At 37.5% G+C, this 17,299-nt stretch overlaps 1 protein-coding gene across 2 annotated transcripts in view; it reads right to left on the reverse strand.

Annotated features, from left to right (window-relative positions):
* PDHX (pyruvate dehydrogenase complex component X) overlaps positions 1–17,299 on the reverse strand; it is a 33,886-nt gene that overhangs the window by 6,421 nt on the left and 10,166 nt on the right. For both annotated transcript variants that reach the window (XM_061462861.1, XM_061462862.1), the window contains exons 4-9: positions 15,799–16,004; positions 13,822–13,920; positions 10,176–10,353; positions 8,588–8,735; positions 6,094–6,152; positions 1,292–1,450 (exon numbers count right to left, since the gene is read on the reverse strand). In XM_061462861.1, the coding sequence (XP_061318845.1) occupies positions 1,292–1,450; positions 6,094–6,152; positions 8,588–8,735; positions 10,176–10,353; positions 13,822–13,920; positions 15,799–16,004 (849 nt within the window). The remainder of the gene's footprint in view (positions 1–1,291; positions 1,451–6,093; positions 6,153–8,587; positions 8,736–10,175; positions 10,354–13,821; positions 13,921–15,798; positions 16,005–17,299) is intronic.

Below are 17,299 nucleotides of genomic sequence, written 5' to 3' on the forward strand. Positions count from 1 at the left end.
CAAACTTATGCTGGTATGGACACCTACAATCTGACCCAATGACTTTCATATTGAGCAGCGTACCCTGTCACACACATTCCATTTAAATAAAAGGGGAATGCTTACTTTATTGAGGCCCTATTAAACATAATGCAAGCGTACATTCCTATCACGGGAATGGCAGAATGCTGTAATTTATGGTAAAGAAAGGTCTGTAATACTGCATCCCAGTATCACAGCTACTGGAGATGATAATGAACTTCCCATATGTGATATACTTCACTTCCCATAATATTTTTCTTTTTGTCATTCTATGACTAATCACTGAATAATGTAACAATCTCAGCTAACCACCTTCTTTGTCTGGCTGTTATATTAGCTAAAGGATTTGCTTTCACAACACATTCAACATGAAGCAAGCGATATGGACTGGAAAGATCTTAAAAACATAAAATTACAAATGCTCTGCGGCATGATACACCTTCTGCTACAACTTTGTTGGTTGTTCCCCTCTGCCAACACAGACTATCATGATTTCTGTAGTTTTTGGTAAAAATTTGGAAAGTGCAGTCAGTGCCCAGTTTTGGAACACTTTTATACCCTAGCATCTACTTCCACTGCATTCCTCAGATACTGCAGGCCTTTGATTAGCACTCATTAAATCACAAAAAGAAAAAAAAAGCTGGTGCTGGGGCATTTCATCATTTGCCTGCACAGGATACATCTGTGGCTGGCAACAACTGCCACAGATCCAAGTCACTCTAACTGGCACCTGGATGATGCAAAATGCTGCCCATTAGTCTGAGGAGTTTAATGTTATTTATCAGGTGACGTTCTCAACTGAACTGCATATTGAAAAAGTGCAGATAGAAATAAGTGCCATAATGTAACTGCACAGAGGGTAACATAAGCAGCTACAAGCAAATTTCTGGGAAAGGCGGGGAAAAAAAACCCTCCCAAATAAACCAAATCCCAAACCCAAATACCAGTAATACTAAAGAAATTACATTATCTAGTTTTCCCATGAGGAGAAAAGAAATACAATTATATTAATTTGCAGAAGTCTGTACAGGTTTATTTTTCAGTTTAGTCAGCATCCAAATAAATAACATGATGGCTAAGTTATTGTTCATTAAAAATGAAAAGACTTGCAAAATTAATAATCATTTTGAAGTGTAAGGAATGTTGAAACTGCTTTACATGCACTCTGCCTTTGTTCTTACTGAAGTGTATCTAGGTCATGCTACATTTTCTGCCACAGAAAACTCTACAGCTACTATATTCTTCAGCATACAGTACATTTAAGACCTACCTTTGCAGAGGCAGCAATTTCCTTTATTCCTTTGGCAGCAGCATCTTTTATGATTGGTGTAATGAGACCTCGGTCTGTTGCTACAGCAATAGATATGTCAATGGAATGCAGCTGCCTGCAGACTTCTCCATCCCAGGTTGCGTTCACATCTGGCATTTGCTGGAAGAGAGACAATAAAAAAAGACAGCTGTTAAAAAAATTGTAGTGCAATCAATTATCAAGAAAAAGGAAAATCCTTTAAGACAGAGAGTTACATACAGGCATTTATCAAATTACTTAGTGCATCACGGACTATTGTCTGTAAATGAAGGCAAAAGAAGAGGTCACATCTGTCATCAGGACTGCTACAAGGAAGACAGAAAATAAATCCCTGTGAGGGTCTAAGAGTAGCTGTACATGATTAGCTTGCACTGATAATATTTAAACTTATTCTGTCAAAAAGCATGAATGTATGCTCCAGAAACTGAAAACAGCAGGGCAGACAGAAGGTTTTTTGGTGCCGCTGGAAAAAAAAATAACAAAAGCCTACAAAATCCTTCAGGAGTCACCGATACCACCTCACAGATGCCCAGCATACAAAGTTACAAAGCAGTGCCATTTCTCCCCCCACAAAATAAATCACAGGATATTGACTTAAAAAGCATGGAAACAGACACCCTACTACACACTCACATGTTTTTATTTCCACTCGTGTCTCAAACAGGACTCTTAACAAAGGAAGCTACAAATAGGATATGCTGCAGGTACACTCACTGTTATTCAGATAATGTTAAAAAGCATCGCATTTTTGTGTGTGTGTGTGGACACAAACAAGGACACATAGTGACAGGACAAGGGAGAATGGCTTTAACCTGACTTTTAGAGGGGACATTTAGATTAGATACTAGGAAGAAGTTCTTCCCTGTGAGGACAGTGAGGCACTGGCACAGGTTGCCCAGAGAAGCTGTAGCTGTCCCATCCCTGGCAGTGTTCAAGGACAGGTTGAACAGGGTTTGGAACAACCTGGTCTAGTGGAAGGTGTCCCTGCCTGCCCATGACAGGAGGGTTGGAACTAAAGGCTTTCTTCCCAGTCCCATGAATCTACAATTTATCTATCTATCTAAACTAACTCAGTTCCTAGAAGCAGCAGTGTAATGGTACTCTCGGTTCCTATTACAGAATCATAGAACGGTTTGGAAAGGACTTCAAAGCTCATCTAGTTCCAATCCCCTCCCATGGGCATGGACACCTCAACCTAGACCATATTGCCCAAGTCTTTGCCCAACCCAGCCTTATAACTATTCTTCAATACCAGAATATATATTCTGAGAAAAAAAAACACACACACACACCCCCCCCAAAAAAAAAAAAGCAAAAAAGAATGGGCAGTACTCCTCTTTGAAAGTTAAATATAAACTTTAGGAAAGCCTCACAGTACACACAGTTGTAACATGCCTTCAAGTGGGTGTTGTGCAAGTCTGACTCTCTCTATAAGTCATCCAAAAGAGATGGTAAGGACAAGGAATTTTTCCTATCAGTTTCATTCAAATAATCTCAATTTTGATGTAAATCAGACAGTATTATTTCTCCCATCATTTCAGCAATGAAAGACTGTTTATTTTTAAAGGACAGCTGCTGTAGTGGCTGTCATTACTAAGCCCAACCACTCATGGCCGTAAGCCTGAAATCTTTCATTCCTTCCTCCCCTCTTGTTCTAGAAAGCCAGAACTGTTCTAATAGGCTATCACCTGATGAGCCCACTGGCACATCCACAAACCCCTGGCTATCAAACAGCGAGACCAAGCTGCAAAGTAGAATACATAATTGGACTAGTGGTCCTAAGAATTGTGGAGGAGAAATTTTTTGTGTTAAAGAACCAATACAAACAGCATCTTGAGGTGTTTGCCAACCGATCACAAACTGTCAAAGCATTCACTACCACCTCATTAAACCTAAAAGAACATGTCTTGCATTGTTTAGGAAGAAAACAACATAAGCTTTGAACAGTGCCCAGAAAAGAGTCAATAAAACTGCCTTGGATTTAAATTTTCAAATGTATTCATACCACCAAATTTTGGGAGGGGAGGAGCAGGTGGAGGTAGATTTTCTTTTTTAAACTAGTAGGCCACATATTTTCCTGAAACACTGACAGGAAGTAGTTGAGACATCAGCTTGATCATTAACTTATTTCCTGGTATACTGAGTTAAATCTGGGTTATTTGTTTGTTTGTCATTTGGTTTGGGGTTCTTTCATTATTTTAAAAGTCAAACATATGCTAGCATAGATTTGTAACAAAAGCAATACGATAGGACAGAGTAGCTTAATGATTACTTCCATACAAACACAGTATTTGTGTTCCATAAAAAAACCCACCCAAACAAAAATCCCTGAAAGCAAACCACCTAAATTTCTTCTAACTCAACAAACAAGAACTCCAGCTTCTCAAAATCTGACTTGGGCATCAATTCATATATAACCAAAGATGCACTGATTTTACAAAGCTGTACGCACTAAAATTTACTAGGTTTGTCTACTGGATTTCCTTTAAAACTGTCATGGTATAGATGACTTTTTAAAAAGTTTTCAGCATAGAACTAGATAATCCTTAAATTCAAGATTCAAATTCTGTACTATGTCAATGGAAAATACTAGGAAAAAGGATACAAATCTAATCACAGGCTAAATATTTTTATTTCTATATCAGAAAGAGAAGACATATTTACAGAATTCACTGGGTAGGTCATTTTGTGATGGCAGATAAGGAAATCTTGTTTTAAACACTGGCAGTGTTCAACATGCATAATCCCCATGTATGCTCAAAGTACAGTAACGCAGCCTTACAGTTAAATGGACTGGAAGCTACTCATCTTTTTTTTTTCAGATAGTAAATTAAACAAAACCACAAATAACAACAAAAAAACCTTTAATTATATAAGCAGAAGTAATAACAAGTACATTGAAAGCTTGCATCCTGTAAACTGGATTACATCCCATTATCTTCCTTTACCTGGCTTTATTTAGGTATAACAGAAAAACCACAAAACCTAATCTTTCATTCCTATTTCCCTCTGTCTCACGTTCCTTCCACCTGCTTTGTGGTGCAGAGATTTGTGATCCCATCCTCACAGTTAGCAGTTCACAGGAATTTTTGGTTGTCACCATTTCCTCACGTAAGGTCTCATTAGGCCATAAAAAAGTTTCTTGCTGTGTTCACATCTAACAAATGCATAGCCAGTTTAGCTCCTCCTGTTTCTGGTAGAGAATAACTTGTTAAGTTTTTTCCAGTCTCTACAAAGCTCAGAATTTCTCTCAAACATTTGCTATGGAACTGCCAAGAATCCTGTCTATTTTCTATCAAAATCTGTACTTCTAGCAATTACATATTAATATTTAGATCATGTTGGCTAGAAATTTTTTGGGTCCGTTCCAGTGCAATGTTTAATTAATTCCATACATCCATGAAAATAATACCCCAACTGAAATGTAACTTCCTCCTTCAGTTTTTGAATATTTAAAATAATCTTCTCAAATCAGAAAAAAGGGCCTCCCTCCCTTTCTGATGGTTTTATATTGTGATGTCATGCAACTAGTCTGGATCTTTGTTCTGCGTTATCTTGCCTGTTTGTAGCTGCCACTCAAACAATGCAATAGTAACAGAAAAAGTTTAGCATTTTCCATAGAGCTAGAAAGTGTAATCACTGTGCAATCAAGAAGGCATAGGCAATAAATCCATGGCACTACCAAACTGCTTCAAAATCTGCATTCATTCACACAGAAGTGATGACAAGGGAAACTCCATAGGATATTTTAACAGTCAAGGCTGTGTCCCCTTTAATTATCTTTCTACACGACAAAGATCTTTTGCAGCTGTTAGTGATCACTCTAAGACACTTATTTCCTCCTGAATTTTAAAAATAACCGGCCTTCAGGCTGCTCAGAGCTCCCACCTATGGCTTATTCAAAAATTAAGTGCAAACTGAATTTAAATCAAAGCCACTCCACATCTAAACCAAAACCACCACAGTTCTTTCTTTTAAGAAGTTTGAAAATAAAATTAATTTCACATTATGTTTTCCAAGTGATTATATTTGAGACACTCTGGACTAAGAGGAGACATTTCCAAACCATGGGAGTACTCTTAAAGAAGGATTTCTGAAGCCTTTAAGTTTTAAAAAATTAAGCAACACTGAGAGTGTATTCCACGCAGAGCCATCAACATAAACTGGGAAGTAATGTAACCAGCTCTACCCAGAGAACATGCAAATAGACAGTAAAACCTCTATAGTTTGGGATGGAGTAAGTAGACCCTTATGAAATTTAAGGTCTTAACTTCAGGATGCATTGCAATCATTTAACTTTCATACTGACAAATGGAACAATGGCAATCCTGAATGAGCAGAAGATGGGTTGCCTGAAGAAGTTTTAATTCAAAGAACTTACTGAATGTGCCATCAGTACACATCTGAGGTAATACACAAGACTGCTGTAAGACTTGAATAAAAAATTGTTCATAACTGTAAGAGAAAATAAAATGCAACAGCAAAGAACAGAAGACTCATCCTGCCAACTGCTTTAGTCTGCTGACAAAGCATTTGCCATTATCTGTAGTAAGTGGATCTTTACTAAGAAGTTCTCATTTTTACGGCATAGACAGTGTAGAAAATTTTATCTGGAGAGCTTAAAAAAACGTGACAATAACTGATTAAGAAGTACAAGCTTTGTTATGATCATATTCATATCTCCATGTTGGCTCACAAAATACTTCTTGCCTCCTTGTCAGTTTGCTATAAAATATATTTTTTTAAGTCAATTATTCACTTACCTTCAGAGTAACTGCAGTTGCTTTGATAATAAAATCATTTACAGATACTCTAATGTCATCTGCAAAAAGAAAAAAGAAAAAATACAATGATCACTTGTGTGAAGAAAAGACAAACTACAACCATAAAAGCAAGAAAACTTTTCTCTCCTTTGGGGCAAAAGGAGTATCACCAAGGAAGTCTCCTGAGCAGAGACTAGCTGTAATTAGAAGGTCAAAAGAGCTGCAAACTTGAGTATTATTACTCATTCTTATAAGTAGCAGTCCATACATGTTTTATGCTTTACGTTTTTTTACTGCCTATATAGAAATCTATTGTAGGATCTAAATATACAGAGACAATACTGGAGACTACTATTCTTTATGTAGTGTGATGCATTAACTGGAATAATTGCAGAGATCAGCTTTTATTCAGCTGCAAGTCAGAAGAATGTTATTGTCCAGTGACACCTGCAGCCTTATAACATAAGAATTAGCAAGGTGAAGGTATCTGTCAGTCCTTAAAATGGGTTAACAATATATTCTAGAGCAGGCTGCAAAACAATACAAGTGGTAAATTTGTGAAATTACAAGCAGAGCTACACACTAAAAAGGCAGCAACAGCCAGAAACAGATAAAGTAACCTTGAGAGGACTGGATTTTTTTTTTTATGTGACCCTAAGAAATACTGCGTAATACTTCAGACACCTGCTTTCCTTCTCCAAAAGATTGTGAGAGAGGAAGTACAGAAACAACGGCTATATTTGCTTTGCATTATTTTATTCCAAGTTTTGGGAAACCCACAGCACTAACTAAAATCAGACCATCAGCAGAAGTGAAGACTGTAGATACAACATAGAATATGCCACGGTTGCTATAAGATTATCCTGAAGATGCATGATATTTGCACGATATCAAATGTATCATCTCACAATAAAAGTGCTACATTACTCTGCTACCATCATCACTACTGTCAGCTGAACAGACAAAGTACTACAGATACTTTTGAGTCTGATTTATGACATGTAATACCCATACCTTTCAAAATGCTTTTGTAGAGGGAAATTTAGAGATCATTAAGTGAAATCATCTTAAGTGACCATCAATTTGGAGGAATGAACCAAGTACCCACTTACCACATAACTGACCTGCAATCTATACCCGAGAGCACCAGAATTCAAATATAACATAATGGAACTTGCAAGCACTATGTTGCACTGACAGAATTTCACATCAGACAAACCTGCATCTTGGTCATCAAATATATCTTGGTTTTTCATATGATTTCTGTATTACATTTCTCACCCTTGGCAAAAATGTCACGTTCCACTAAGGGGGCAGCAATATAATGCAAATACAGGAGTACAGTTAAATGAAATATTTCTGATAATATTTTACCCTCATTGAGGTTTACAGTAATGAAAATGGCTATATTTTACCCCCAAAATAAAGCAGCTTACAGTAGGGAATGCTGCATTAAAACTTCCACATTACTTCTCATCACACAGTAGAAAATACCATCAATTTTATCAGAAAAAATATCACTAACCTCAGACACTAAAGATAATTATTATTCTTTTTGAAGGATATTCTACATTTTTGAGAAATTTAAGACTGGAATAATCACTTACAGATATTACAGTCAATCATACTACATGATCTCGACTAATTTATCAAGTGAATTGACCAAATATTTCTAAATATAATAAAATATAAATTAAGAAGATTATAATGTTAAAGTAATAAAAGCTTTCACTCAGGTTCTTTACCCAACTAAGTGAAAGTCCTTAAAAAAAGAAAAAGGACACTAAGCAAACAACACTTCTGTGATATTTTGCATGAAAATGGAAGTATCTGTCTGAAAAATGTTCCATTAAAAAATCCCACTTTTTTTTTTAAATGCATGTCATATACACTTTGTTGAATCGAGAGTCTGGAAAGAAGATTCTAACCTGCAGAGTTATTTTTAAATTATTAAGCATCCTATTGCAAAATACACTGAGCTGATTTTGGCAAAATCAAAAACAGTTTTAGCAAAAATAATCTTTGATTATGACCTTAAACTTCAAGAACTTTTTCTAAATAAGTCAATTCTGTGAATACAAGTTGAGACAAAATGGCAAAATCTAATTTCTTAGTCTTATACATAAACATTTCTGTATAAATAAGACATTGCAGACAGAAAAATTGGGATTTACATATAAATGTTGATATTTACACATGAATATTGAGATCTAAAGCTTTCAAAGCAATTCTCAATGTATATGTTAAAATTATTCACTTTTCTGTGGGACAGTTTTCCATTCCACCTCTGTCTTCCTGTATCTTGCTAAGTTGTACAACTCAATAATCACAGGGAAGTACAGCTTGAGTCCAATGTATAGAAAATTTAAAAGGATTCTTTGAATGCATAGTGTTCTGCCTATACAAAACTCCACACCTCCTGAGCAAGATTAAAGATACAAGGCAAACTATGTGTTAGTACCACATGTTATAGTAAATCAGTTTAATCACTAACCTTTGGCCAATTCTCTTCTTAATCTCAAAATAGCATCAATGTCACAGTCGGCAGCAGCATAGGCATGAGGTATTGTAGTCTTAGACTCTGTTAATCTCTTAGCAATAACTCTTCGAATGTTGCTAGCAGGGATTTCTGTGAATGTGCCCTGAAAGAAATTATATGTTGTGTATTAAATATTGAGAGAGCAAGCATGCATCCCCTTTGCTGAAACAGGCCTCAACACTGATGCATTATCATCAGTGACTACTACTCACTTTAAAAATCCCCGAGGTACCAAAAAGCAATACATTCCAACTACTGAAATTAATATGATTAAGACCACTGAGTGTTCTAGACTACTACACTGCACTGCTCCGTCTGCCCAACCTGTCATATTGCTCACAATATGTTCTGCTCCATCTAAACTTCAACAGAGTGTTTTCTCAGTAAGCTACTGCTTTTTCAGTGGTTCCTTAGGACAGGCTTTACTGCTTATCTTTTTTGTTATTCCCCTCTCTCCTTCCAGATACATATACAGTAGCATTTCAATGCAGAAGATCTCTCAATATGTTCACAGAAGCAAGTCAACTTTTAAAGAATCTCTTCAAATACAAGTGACTATAGAAAGGAAGAAAATACATGATTTTGCAAAACATTATTTTGTACACCTCATCTATTGCATGTATGCTACAATCTGAGTAGTAGTAAACACAATAAATTACAATATGGATATTCTGGTGCAATCACAGAACCATTTTTTTCTGTAATGGAAAAATATCTAAGTTTGAGCTTTCCATACTTTGTTCAGATCTCTGTACCAGGCAAAAAAAAAAACAACCGAAAAAAAAACAAAAAAAAAAAGCAGCATTTTTTGAATATTATGAAGTATAGCTAGATTGAAAACTTCAACCTGTAAAGATACTTCAAATTTAGCTCTAGACCCAGAAATGTTTTTCCCTCCATTTTTCACAAAAGCTTTTCAATTTTTCAATTGCTCCTAATGTGGATTTAAGCACAGGCAATTACTCTCTAACATTTCAAATTAACACAGAAACTGTATTTAGGTGCTAGAGTTTGCAAAATTACTCTTCAAAGCAACCATTAGGACCTTTCCCTCCTCTCTTCCAGACAACTCTGTGGACATTTACCTATACTTACATTGCAGGAAAGGAAAGGAAATGAAGTAAAGAAACTCAAAGGCTGATTTATTTTTACTGTGAGTTTGGAAATACATACTGATATACTGATCCTGCAGGGAAAGGATGTATTGTTGATTTCCTATCTAGTGGCATCTTTGTCTGGGGACTGAAATAAAAGTGTTGCTCCTCTGACTTCTCCCTTTCCCAGGCCTCCAATGTAAGTTTTTCATGGCTTTGATTTTGCAAATTACACAGTGGTGTGCAGACCAAAATTCTGAGAGCTCTGCAGTTTGAATTATACTGCTTTAGATTCAATCAAACATAGTCAAACCACACACATCTGGGCTTGGCATCTGGGTGGCCTTAGTTTCCCTAGTCTTTCCAGTTCTGGAAATCTCATAAAGCTACTGAAGTAGTCATGGCAATACATAGTAATAACAATGTTAAGGACCTAACAGAACCCTTACCGGTGCAGCAGGTTGTCCTGGTGTTGAAAGTGGTGGAACTGCTGGCCTTGGGTAAGCTGGAGGCACAGCTGTTACTTGTGAAGGCACTGCAGTAGGCTGGGGAGGAGCTGGAGACACCAGAGGTTTCAATTCAGTGGGTTTGCCCTTCTGCTTCTCTTGCAGAAGTTTGAGAGCATCCCTGGTGATTAAACAGAGTGAAATACTGACAACAGAGAAACTATTTCAAAAAATTCTCAAAGTATTACTAAACCACCACTTATTTTAATTAGTTAGACACTTCCGTCTGGCTTTTTTTAACCAATTTAACCAATTTTTAACCAATGCCAGTTATGTGCATTTAAATTTCTGTAGTCAAACAAAACATTAAGAATATGATCATTAATCAATGTTAACCTTGTTTTCTGTGATGTCTTTTCAGTAAATCTCAATGACTTTTGTGAATAAAAGGGCTTGAATATGCAGTAACTGAAAACATTTGTGTTGGAGAAGTGTAACATTCATCATCATTAATTGCACTAATGATTCTTCTAAAGATACCAGAGTACCCTTACTCAGGCTATAAGGTCTCAAATAATGGCTATTTCATCTGTTACCACAGAATCCTAGAATGGTTTGGGTTGGAAAGGACCTTAAAGCTCATCCTGTCCCAGTCCCCTGCCCCTGGCAGGGACACCTGCCACTAGACCAGGTTGCTCAAAGCCATGTCCAACCTGGCCTTGAACACTGCCAGGGATGGGGCAGCCACAGCTTCTCTGGGCAACATGTGTCACTGTCTCATTACCCTTACAGAGAAGAGTCTTTCTCTGTACCCTTCTGACAAAAATGTACAAAAGGTGTAAATAGCATACACGTCCATACTTCATAAGCAATTTGAAAGAAAGCACCACCATAATAAACCAAAAACTGAGTAACATCTAACAGACCTGGTGTGACTGAACCTTGTCTAACCTAGCCCCCTCTCAGGGTCTTTATACTGATATAGCTACCACCACAAGACTTCCCTCTTGTGGGCACAGTATAACAGACATCAGTAAACTCCCATCTTTAAGCTGTAACACTACATCCAGCCCAGGTGCATGGTATTTACAGGACAATTTGCTAAAGATTAGCACCTACAAGGCTAAAGAGAAGACTGCAATTACACTCCCTTCACCAGTGTTGTGGTTTAAACCCAGTCAGGTAACTTGTTCACTCACTCCCAGTGAGTGGTGCCGAGCTGACAACAATTGAGGTCCATGTCCTCCCCCCGACCGGGGTTCTCCCCTTCCCCACTCCCGGAGGATCGAAAAAGTGCAACTCCCATGGGTTGAGACAAGAACAGTCCAGCAATCAATGTACAACACAAATCACCACCGCTACTATCAACTACAACAATGATAAGGGAAAGTAACAAGGGAAGAGAATACGATACCACCGGCCAAGAAAACGAGTTCCACCCGGAAGCCCGTGTCCTTCTGGGTAACTCCCAGTCACCCCCCACCCCGGCCATGACGTGCTGTGGTATGGAATACCTCCCCGGCTAGCCCGGGTCAGGCGCCCCGTCTCTGCTTCCTCCCGGCTTCCCCTCCTCCCTGGCAGAGCATGAGCCTCACAAAGTCCTTGGTCAGGGTAAACATCACTTAGCAACAACTGAAAACATCGACTTCACCAACACTGTTCTCAGGCTGGAAGTCAAAACACAGCACTGCACCAGCTACCACAAAGGAAAAAAAAAACATGACTGCTACTGCTGAACCCAGGACAACCAGATTTTAAGGGAAATAAGCTATAGTAAAATCTCAGTTTTTCAGTTTTAACTGCATCTATACTAGCGATTTGTTAGGAGAGCTGTATCAGTCAGATCACCTCTCTACTCTAGTTCTCATAACAAGTCTATATCATACACCCAAGATAAAGAGAAGCTCACCACGACCCTGCAGTGTGTGCTTGCCACCCAGAAACCGTGTCCTGCACTGCATCACCAGCAGTGTGACCAGCAGGTTGAGGTTTCTCCTCTGCTCTGGTGAGACCTCACCTGAACTACCACATTCAGCTCTGGAACCCCCAACACAAGAGAGTACATGGAGCTGCTGGAGCAAGTCCAGAGGAGACCTCAAAGATGCTCCAAGGGCTGGAGCACCTCTGCAGTGGAGGCAGGCTGAGAGAGCTGGGCTTGTTCAGCCTGGAGAAGAGAAGGCTCCAGGGACACCTAGGAGCATATTCCAGTTCTTAAAGGAGTCAAAAAAAAAATCTGGAGAGAGGCTTTTGACAAGGGCAGGTAGTGACAGGACAAGGGGAAATGGCTTTAAACTGACAGAGGGGAGATTTAGGTTAGATATTAGGAAGAAATTCTTCTCAGGCTGGTGAGGAAAATGACATTTCAAAGTCCTATCTTTTGCATGGAAGAAAGCAGTTTTGCAAAAAGATTTTGTTAGATAATTCTATAGCTACTGAAAAATCTTTGCTACATCTCTATGACAACTAGGGAATGGTAATTAGGTAGCTCAAAGTCCTAGAGGGTTTCCACCTGCCATAGCCTAGTAACACACCATGAATTACCACTATACTTACATAATTAAGAGTAAAATTCTTATAATTCGACGTTACATAGGATATTTTATCTATTCAACTTCTCATTTTACCTCAACTCAGCCAAAGACCATAGAAAATGGTAAAAAAAAAAGTCTGCTTTTCTCTAAAAAAAGCAGACATCTACTTTCTGCTTCCCTGGATTCAATTCCAAGTTACGCTGACCTGGTTGTCTTTGAACAGAACTAAAATTACAGTAGCTAACAAGGTCTGTGTAGGCTAATGATGATATTTGTCAAAAGGAATAATTTTACTGAGAACAAAAATAATATTCAAAATATGCCAAAATTGTCACCTCCAATAGCATAATGTGAAGGTAATGCACCATTTTGATACTAAGGGGTCCAGACCTACCACAACATGTTTTTATACACGAGTTCGGCACTCCAAGGGCTGTGTGCCAATATTTACATCAGAATAGTCAAAAAGTGTACTAAACTACTAGAAGCCTGATCATAACAAACCACAGGTTTGTATACAGAAGCCCTTTAAATCAAAGATGGGAAAAAAAAAACAAAGATAGGAGAAAAAACAGCTCAGGATTTCTTACCATCACACTTCAATGCTCTCCCCAGACTAATAAAAAAGGGAACAAGTTAAAACCTTACAGACTTCATAACTGAACTACAGTGAAAGAAGATCTGAACTCCCCAAAGAAAAGGAGGCAAAGAAAATATGACACCAGCATTTTATTTTAGCTCTGAATACATCTCTGAGTAGCAAAATTTGTGAGATCCACAACAGCAGCTAACGATACCTAGGAGCTGATAACCATCACTAGCCTGAGCTGCAAGAAATAATAACAGCAGTACCATGCAGCTCAGACAGGATATAAAAACAAAAAGAGATGGGTTTTTTTTATTTTTAATCAAAGACTTTGGACAATAGTTCCTAACCTATTCTCCACATTCTCAACAGGCCTTTCAAATGTAAATAAGCCATTTCCCTTTAGAAAAAAATGGAACAAAATGTTGGCTTTTTCAATAAATGGACATTTCCAGTTCATGGAGATTGCTCTAGGTTCAAAGGAAGAAATAAGGGAATATGAGGTTGAAACATTACTGAAATATCTACATACTCTTTAGTGAAGATTCCTCGAGGCCCAGTAGGTGTAAGATTGGTTGTATCTAGTCCATGTGTCTCCAAAATGAAGCGAGCTGCAGGACTTAGGCGTACCCTAAGGAAACGAGGAGAAAAAATACACTATTTAAACAATAAGATTAATTTAATTAATTCAACGTGTATCAGGAGAAACTACAAAATATGCCCTGTATTTCAGAAGGAACAGCCAGGGAAGGAGCTCTGTACCGAGGCTGCAAACTTTCCTCTTACAGCAGTGATGCAATATCCTGGTGGATTCTTCCGGAAAACGGTCATCAGTGAAGAACCAAATATATTTTAAGACAAACTTGCTTTAGTAATATTAAAAAATGCATGGGTGTTTAGGTTCTCAGACAAGAGTGTTGCTCACCTCTTATTTGTTTGGCTAGCTGTAATTGCATCATTAATGCAGCTTAGTTCTAATTATAACATTACCTTTGCCCTAGATTTAATTTTATTTTGTAGCATTGATGAAATGGCTACTTCTTTTGGAAAGCAAAAGCCATACAGATGTAGTTGCATAATTCAGTGTCTGCTTTAGAAGACTAAATATAAAGCCTTCCCACACGCATATATTTTAATCAGCATATACTCAAATTATGCTACAGTACTAGTAAACCTCTATCTGCCACCTTGACCTAGACCAGTCAACAATTAAACTTCTGACTGGAAACAGAAACAGGGATCAACTACAAAGAACAGGACATCGCTACAGAGTGCACTGTACCCCTCAGTGTGATTTGCTCTCTGAAATGAGGGGAAAAAAACAACATTTCAAAAAGAGATTTCAGAATTCTTAAATACAAACACAGCAACATTTCCATAAAAGTATTAATACGTAGCTTCAAGACTTTCCACAAAATCTCAAACTCATTATTTCCTAAAGGACAGCATATTTGCACCACACGGAGTTTCAAGAACTGTCCATAAGCAGATGCCAGAAAAAAAAGTCTTAAATCATCAACTGATTCCAAAGATTCTGATACATTTCTAATTAACAGCTGCAGTGAAACAGAGGCCCATCCGATGTTCTTTCGCACTAAAATGCAAAACACAGTCCTTTAAAGGATCCTTTCTGTGAATGATCCACCTACTACAGGTAACATTTTGGCAATGATAACCTCAATTAGTTGTCTTCCACTTGCATGAGAAGAGCCTAAATGATGGCAACAAAACCAAACATAGCAAACCAGATAGAAAAGGTAGTGAGGGTTGGAATTAAAAACGAAACCAAAAAAACCCACCCACAAATGAAGATTAAAAAAACCCAACCCCAAATAAAGAAAACCAAAGAGTTCGCATAGCACATGCTACCAAAATTAGTTTCCTATTCTTTTCTTTCATAGATTGTAACTTTACAGCTTTGGTTTTACACAACTGACTCCAAACAAGGAGCAACACCTTCAAATGAAGTGCATCCTGCAACCTAAACCTGTGATAGATTACTATTACCTGACTAACACTTTGGGGTTAATTTACTCTCCCATTTGAGTGTTTGTAATGCTTCAGAGTACCATAACTAATCAAAACAAAACTAACACAGAGCACAAAAATTCACAGGTTTAAGTTTTTTGCATTCCACTGCTATGAAAAGAAGAAGAAAATTTTTCTAGTATCAAAAGTACAAGAACTTGGAAGGGTTTTGGAGTGTGTCACTTGTTTCTAGACAACTTCTTCCTAGTTTAAGCTTAAAATCCTTCACAAAGCAATTGTATGTCAAAATAAAGACACATCCACAGAAGGTGCTCTAATAAAACAACATTGTTCAAATTGTCTTACCGGGCTTCCAAGCAGAGAAATATTCTGGGCAGGCAAGTGTTTTTACCTCACACATACTGAAACAGTCTCTTAAACTAAAAGTTTAATAGTAAGTAGAAAGGGGCAAAGACTCTTCTTGGTTCAGCTCCACTGATCTAGATAACAGTTACATTTTACAACAAACATAAAAACTTACGGAAATTTTCCAGGTTGATGCTCTAGTTTAGGAGGGGCTGAAACTGAAGGACCTGCAGGACTTGAGGTAAGTGCAGGTGCTGGTGGAGCCAGAGAAGATAGAGCACCACCATCAGCTGGTATTTCAACTTGCTTCCAGTCCTGCCCTTCCTCTACCAGCAGACCGATTACTGAGCCCAAGCGTACATTTTTGCTTCCTTCTTGCACCTAAATTTAAGGCAATGAGAATACTGTTACATATTGTGCTGTCTAGACTAATATGACTAAAAATGGTAGATGGGAAAATTTCAGGCGTATTAATGACACTTCATCAAGGAAATAGAACACATTTTATTCCTACTATTAATGACTCATGACTGAAATGAATTACAGTTGCTATTATAAGGTGAGGAATATTAATTTATGCCCCAGAATCCTATACATGGAAAGCTAGTAATCAGAAATCAAAGTAAGTTACAGACAACTGAGTACCTCCAAGAATGAAGTCACATTAGCTACTGAAAAAAAATGGGGGTGTCTAATCTTTGCAAACAGAGCCTGTAAATTTTGCTGAACACATTGAGCAGATGTACTTCAACATATCTCCCCTGTATCCAGCAGTGAGTGTTACTTCTTAAAGTACATAGAATCCTGTAAATTTAGATACTAATGAAACAAAGAGACCAAAACCCCACAACAGCAGTGCCCCATTACTGTTTTTTTAAGACTGTAACATTCCTTTTCCACCAACTTTCACCTCCAAGATTGTCTATTTTAACATAACTGGGGCCAATTAACAAGTCTGTCCACTACGAAAGTGATAGCGCTTAGGGTTGATATGTACACTACTAATCTCTTGATGCACTCTTCTCTGTTAGTACCCTGAAAAGCTCACTCTGCAGTGGAAGTTTTATACAAAACAGTTTCAGCTCATCCAAATTCTCATTTAGGTCATGAATGATAAAATGGATATTAACTCCAGATCTTCAACAAGTATTCATATCTGGTTTTGGTCCAAATAAAAGGAATAAGTATTTTAAGGAAAAAAGACAGTGTTAATTTAAGAAGCAGCTCTACTGAAAGAATGATCACCCTTTTGATACTCTTAGCCATTTAATTTTTGATTGCATTTTACACTGAATTAGAAGTGATCATTAAAACACCTATTCAGACAGAAAAGAAATATATGCACAAGTATCTACTTTACTTTTAGCTTGCTCTTACACCATATATACTTACATTATACAGTCAAGAAAATACATGAAAGGTTACAGAAGTTGAATTAATTTCATCTACTAAACCTTATATCTTTAGAGGTAAAAACCAAAGTATTAGGCAGACTGTATTTAACTTGACTCACTTTTCCATGCAGAACTCAGTCAAGATGGTACAGAATTGTAGTTGGCATCAAAGAACATAAAATTTTTGCCTCGTTTCTTTTAGCAAGGGAGTGACCTTCAAACAGATGCTGGTAACTCAGATCAAACATTCTTAATTTCCCATCAATCTTGAAGGACAGCCTT

Source organism: Pezoporus flaviventris, unplaced genomic scaffold, assembly GCF_033815535.1.
Source record: "Pezoporus flaviventris isolate CSIRO_AGI_PZ_B2104156 unplaced genomic scaffold, CSIRO_AGI_Pfla_v1 ptg000036l, whole genome shotgun sequence".
NCBI lineage: Eukaryota > Metazoa > Chordata > Aves > Psittaciformes > Psittacidae > Pezoporus > Pezoporus flaviventris.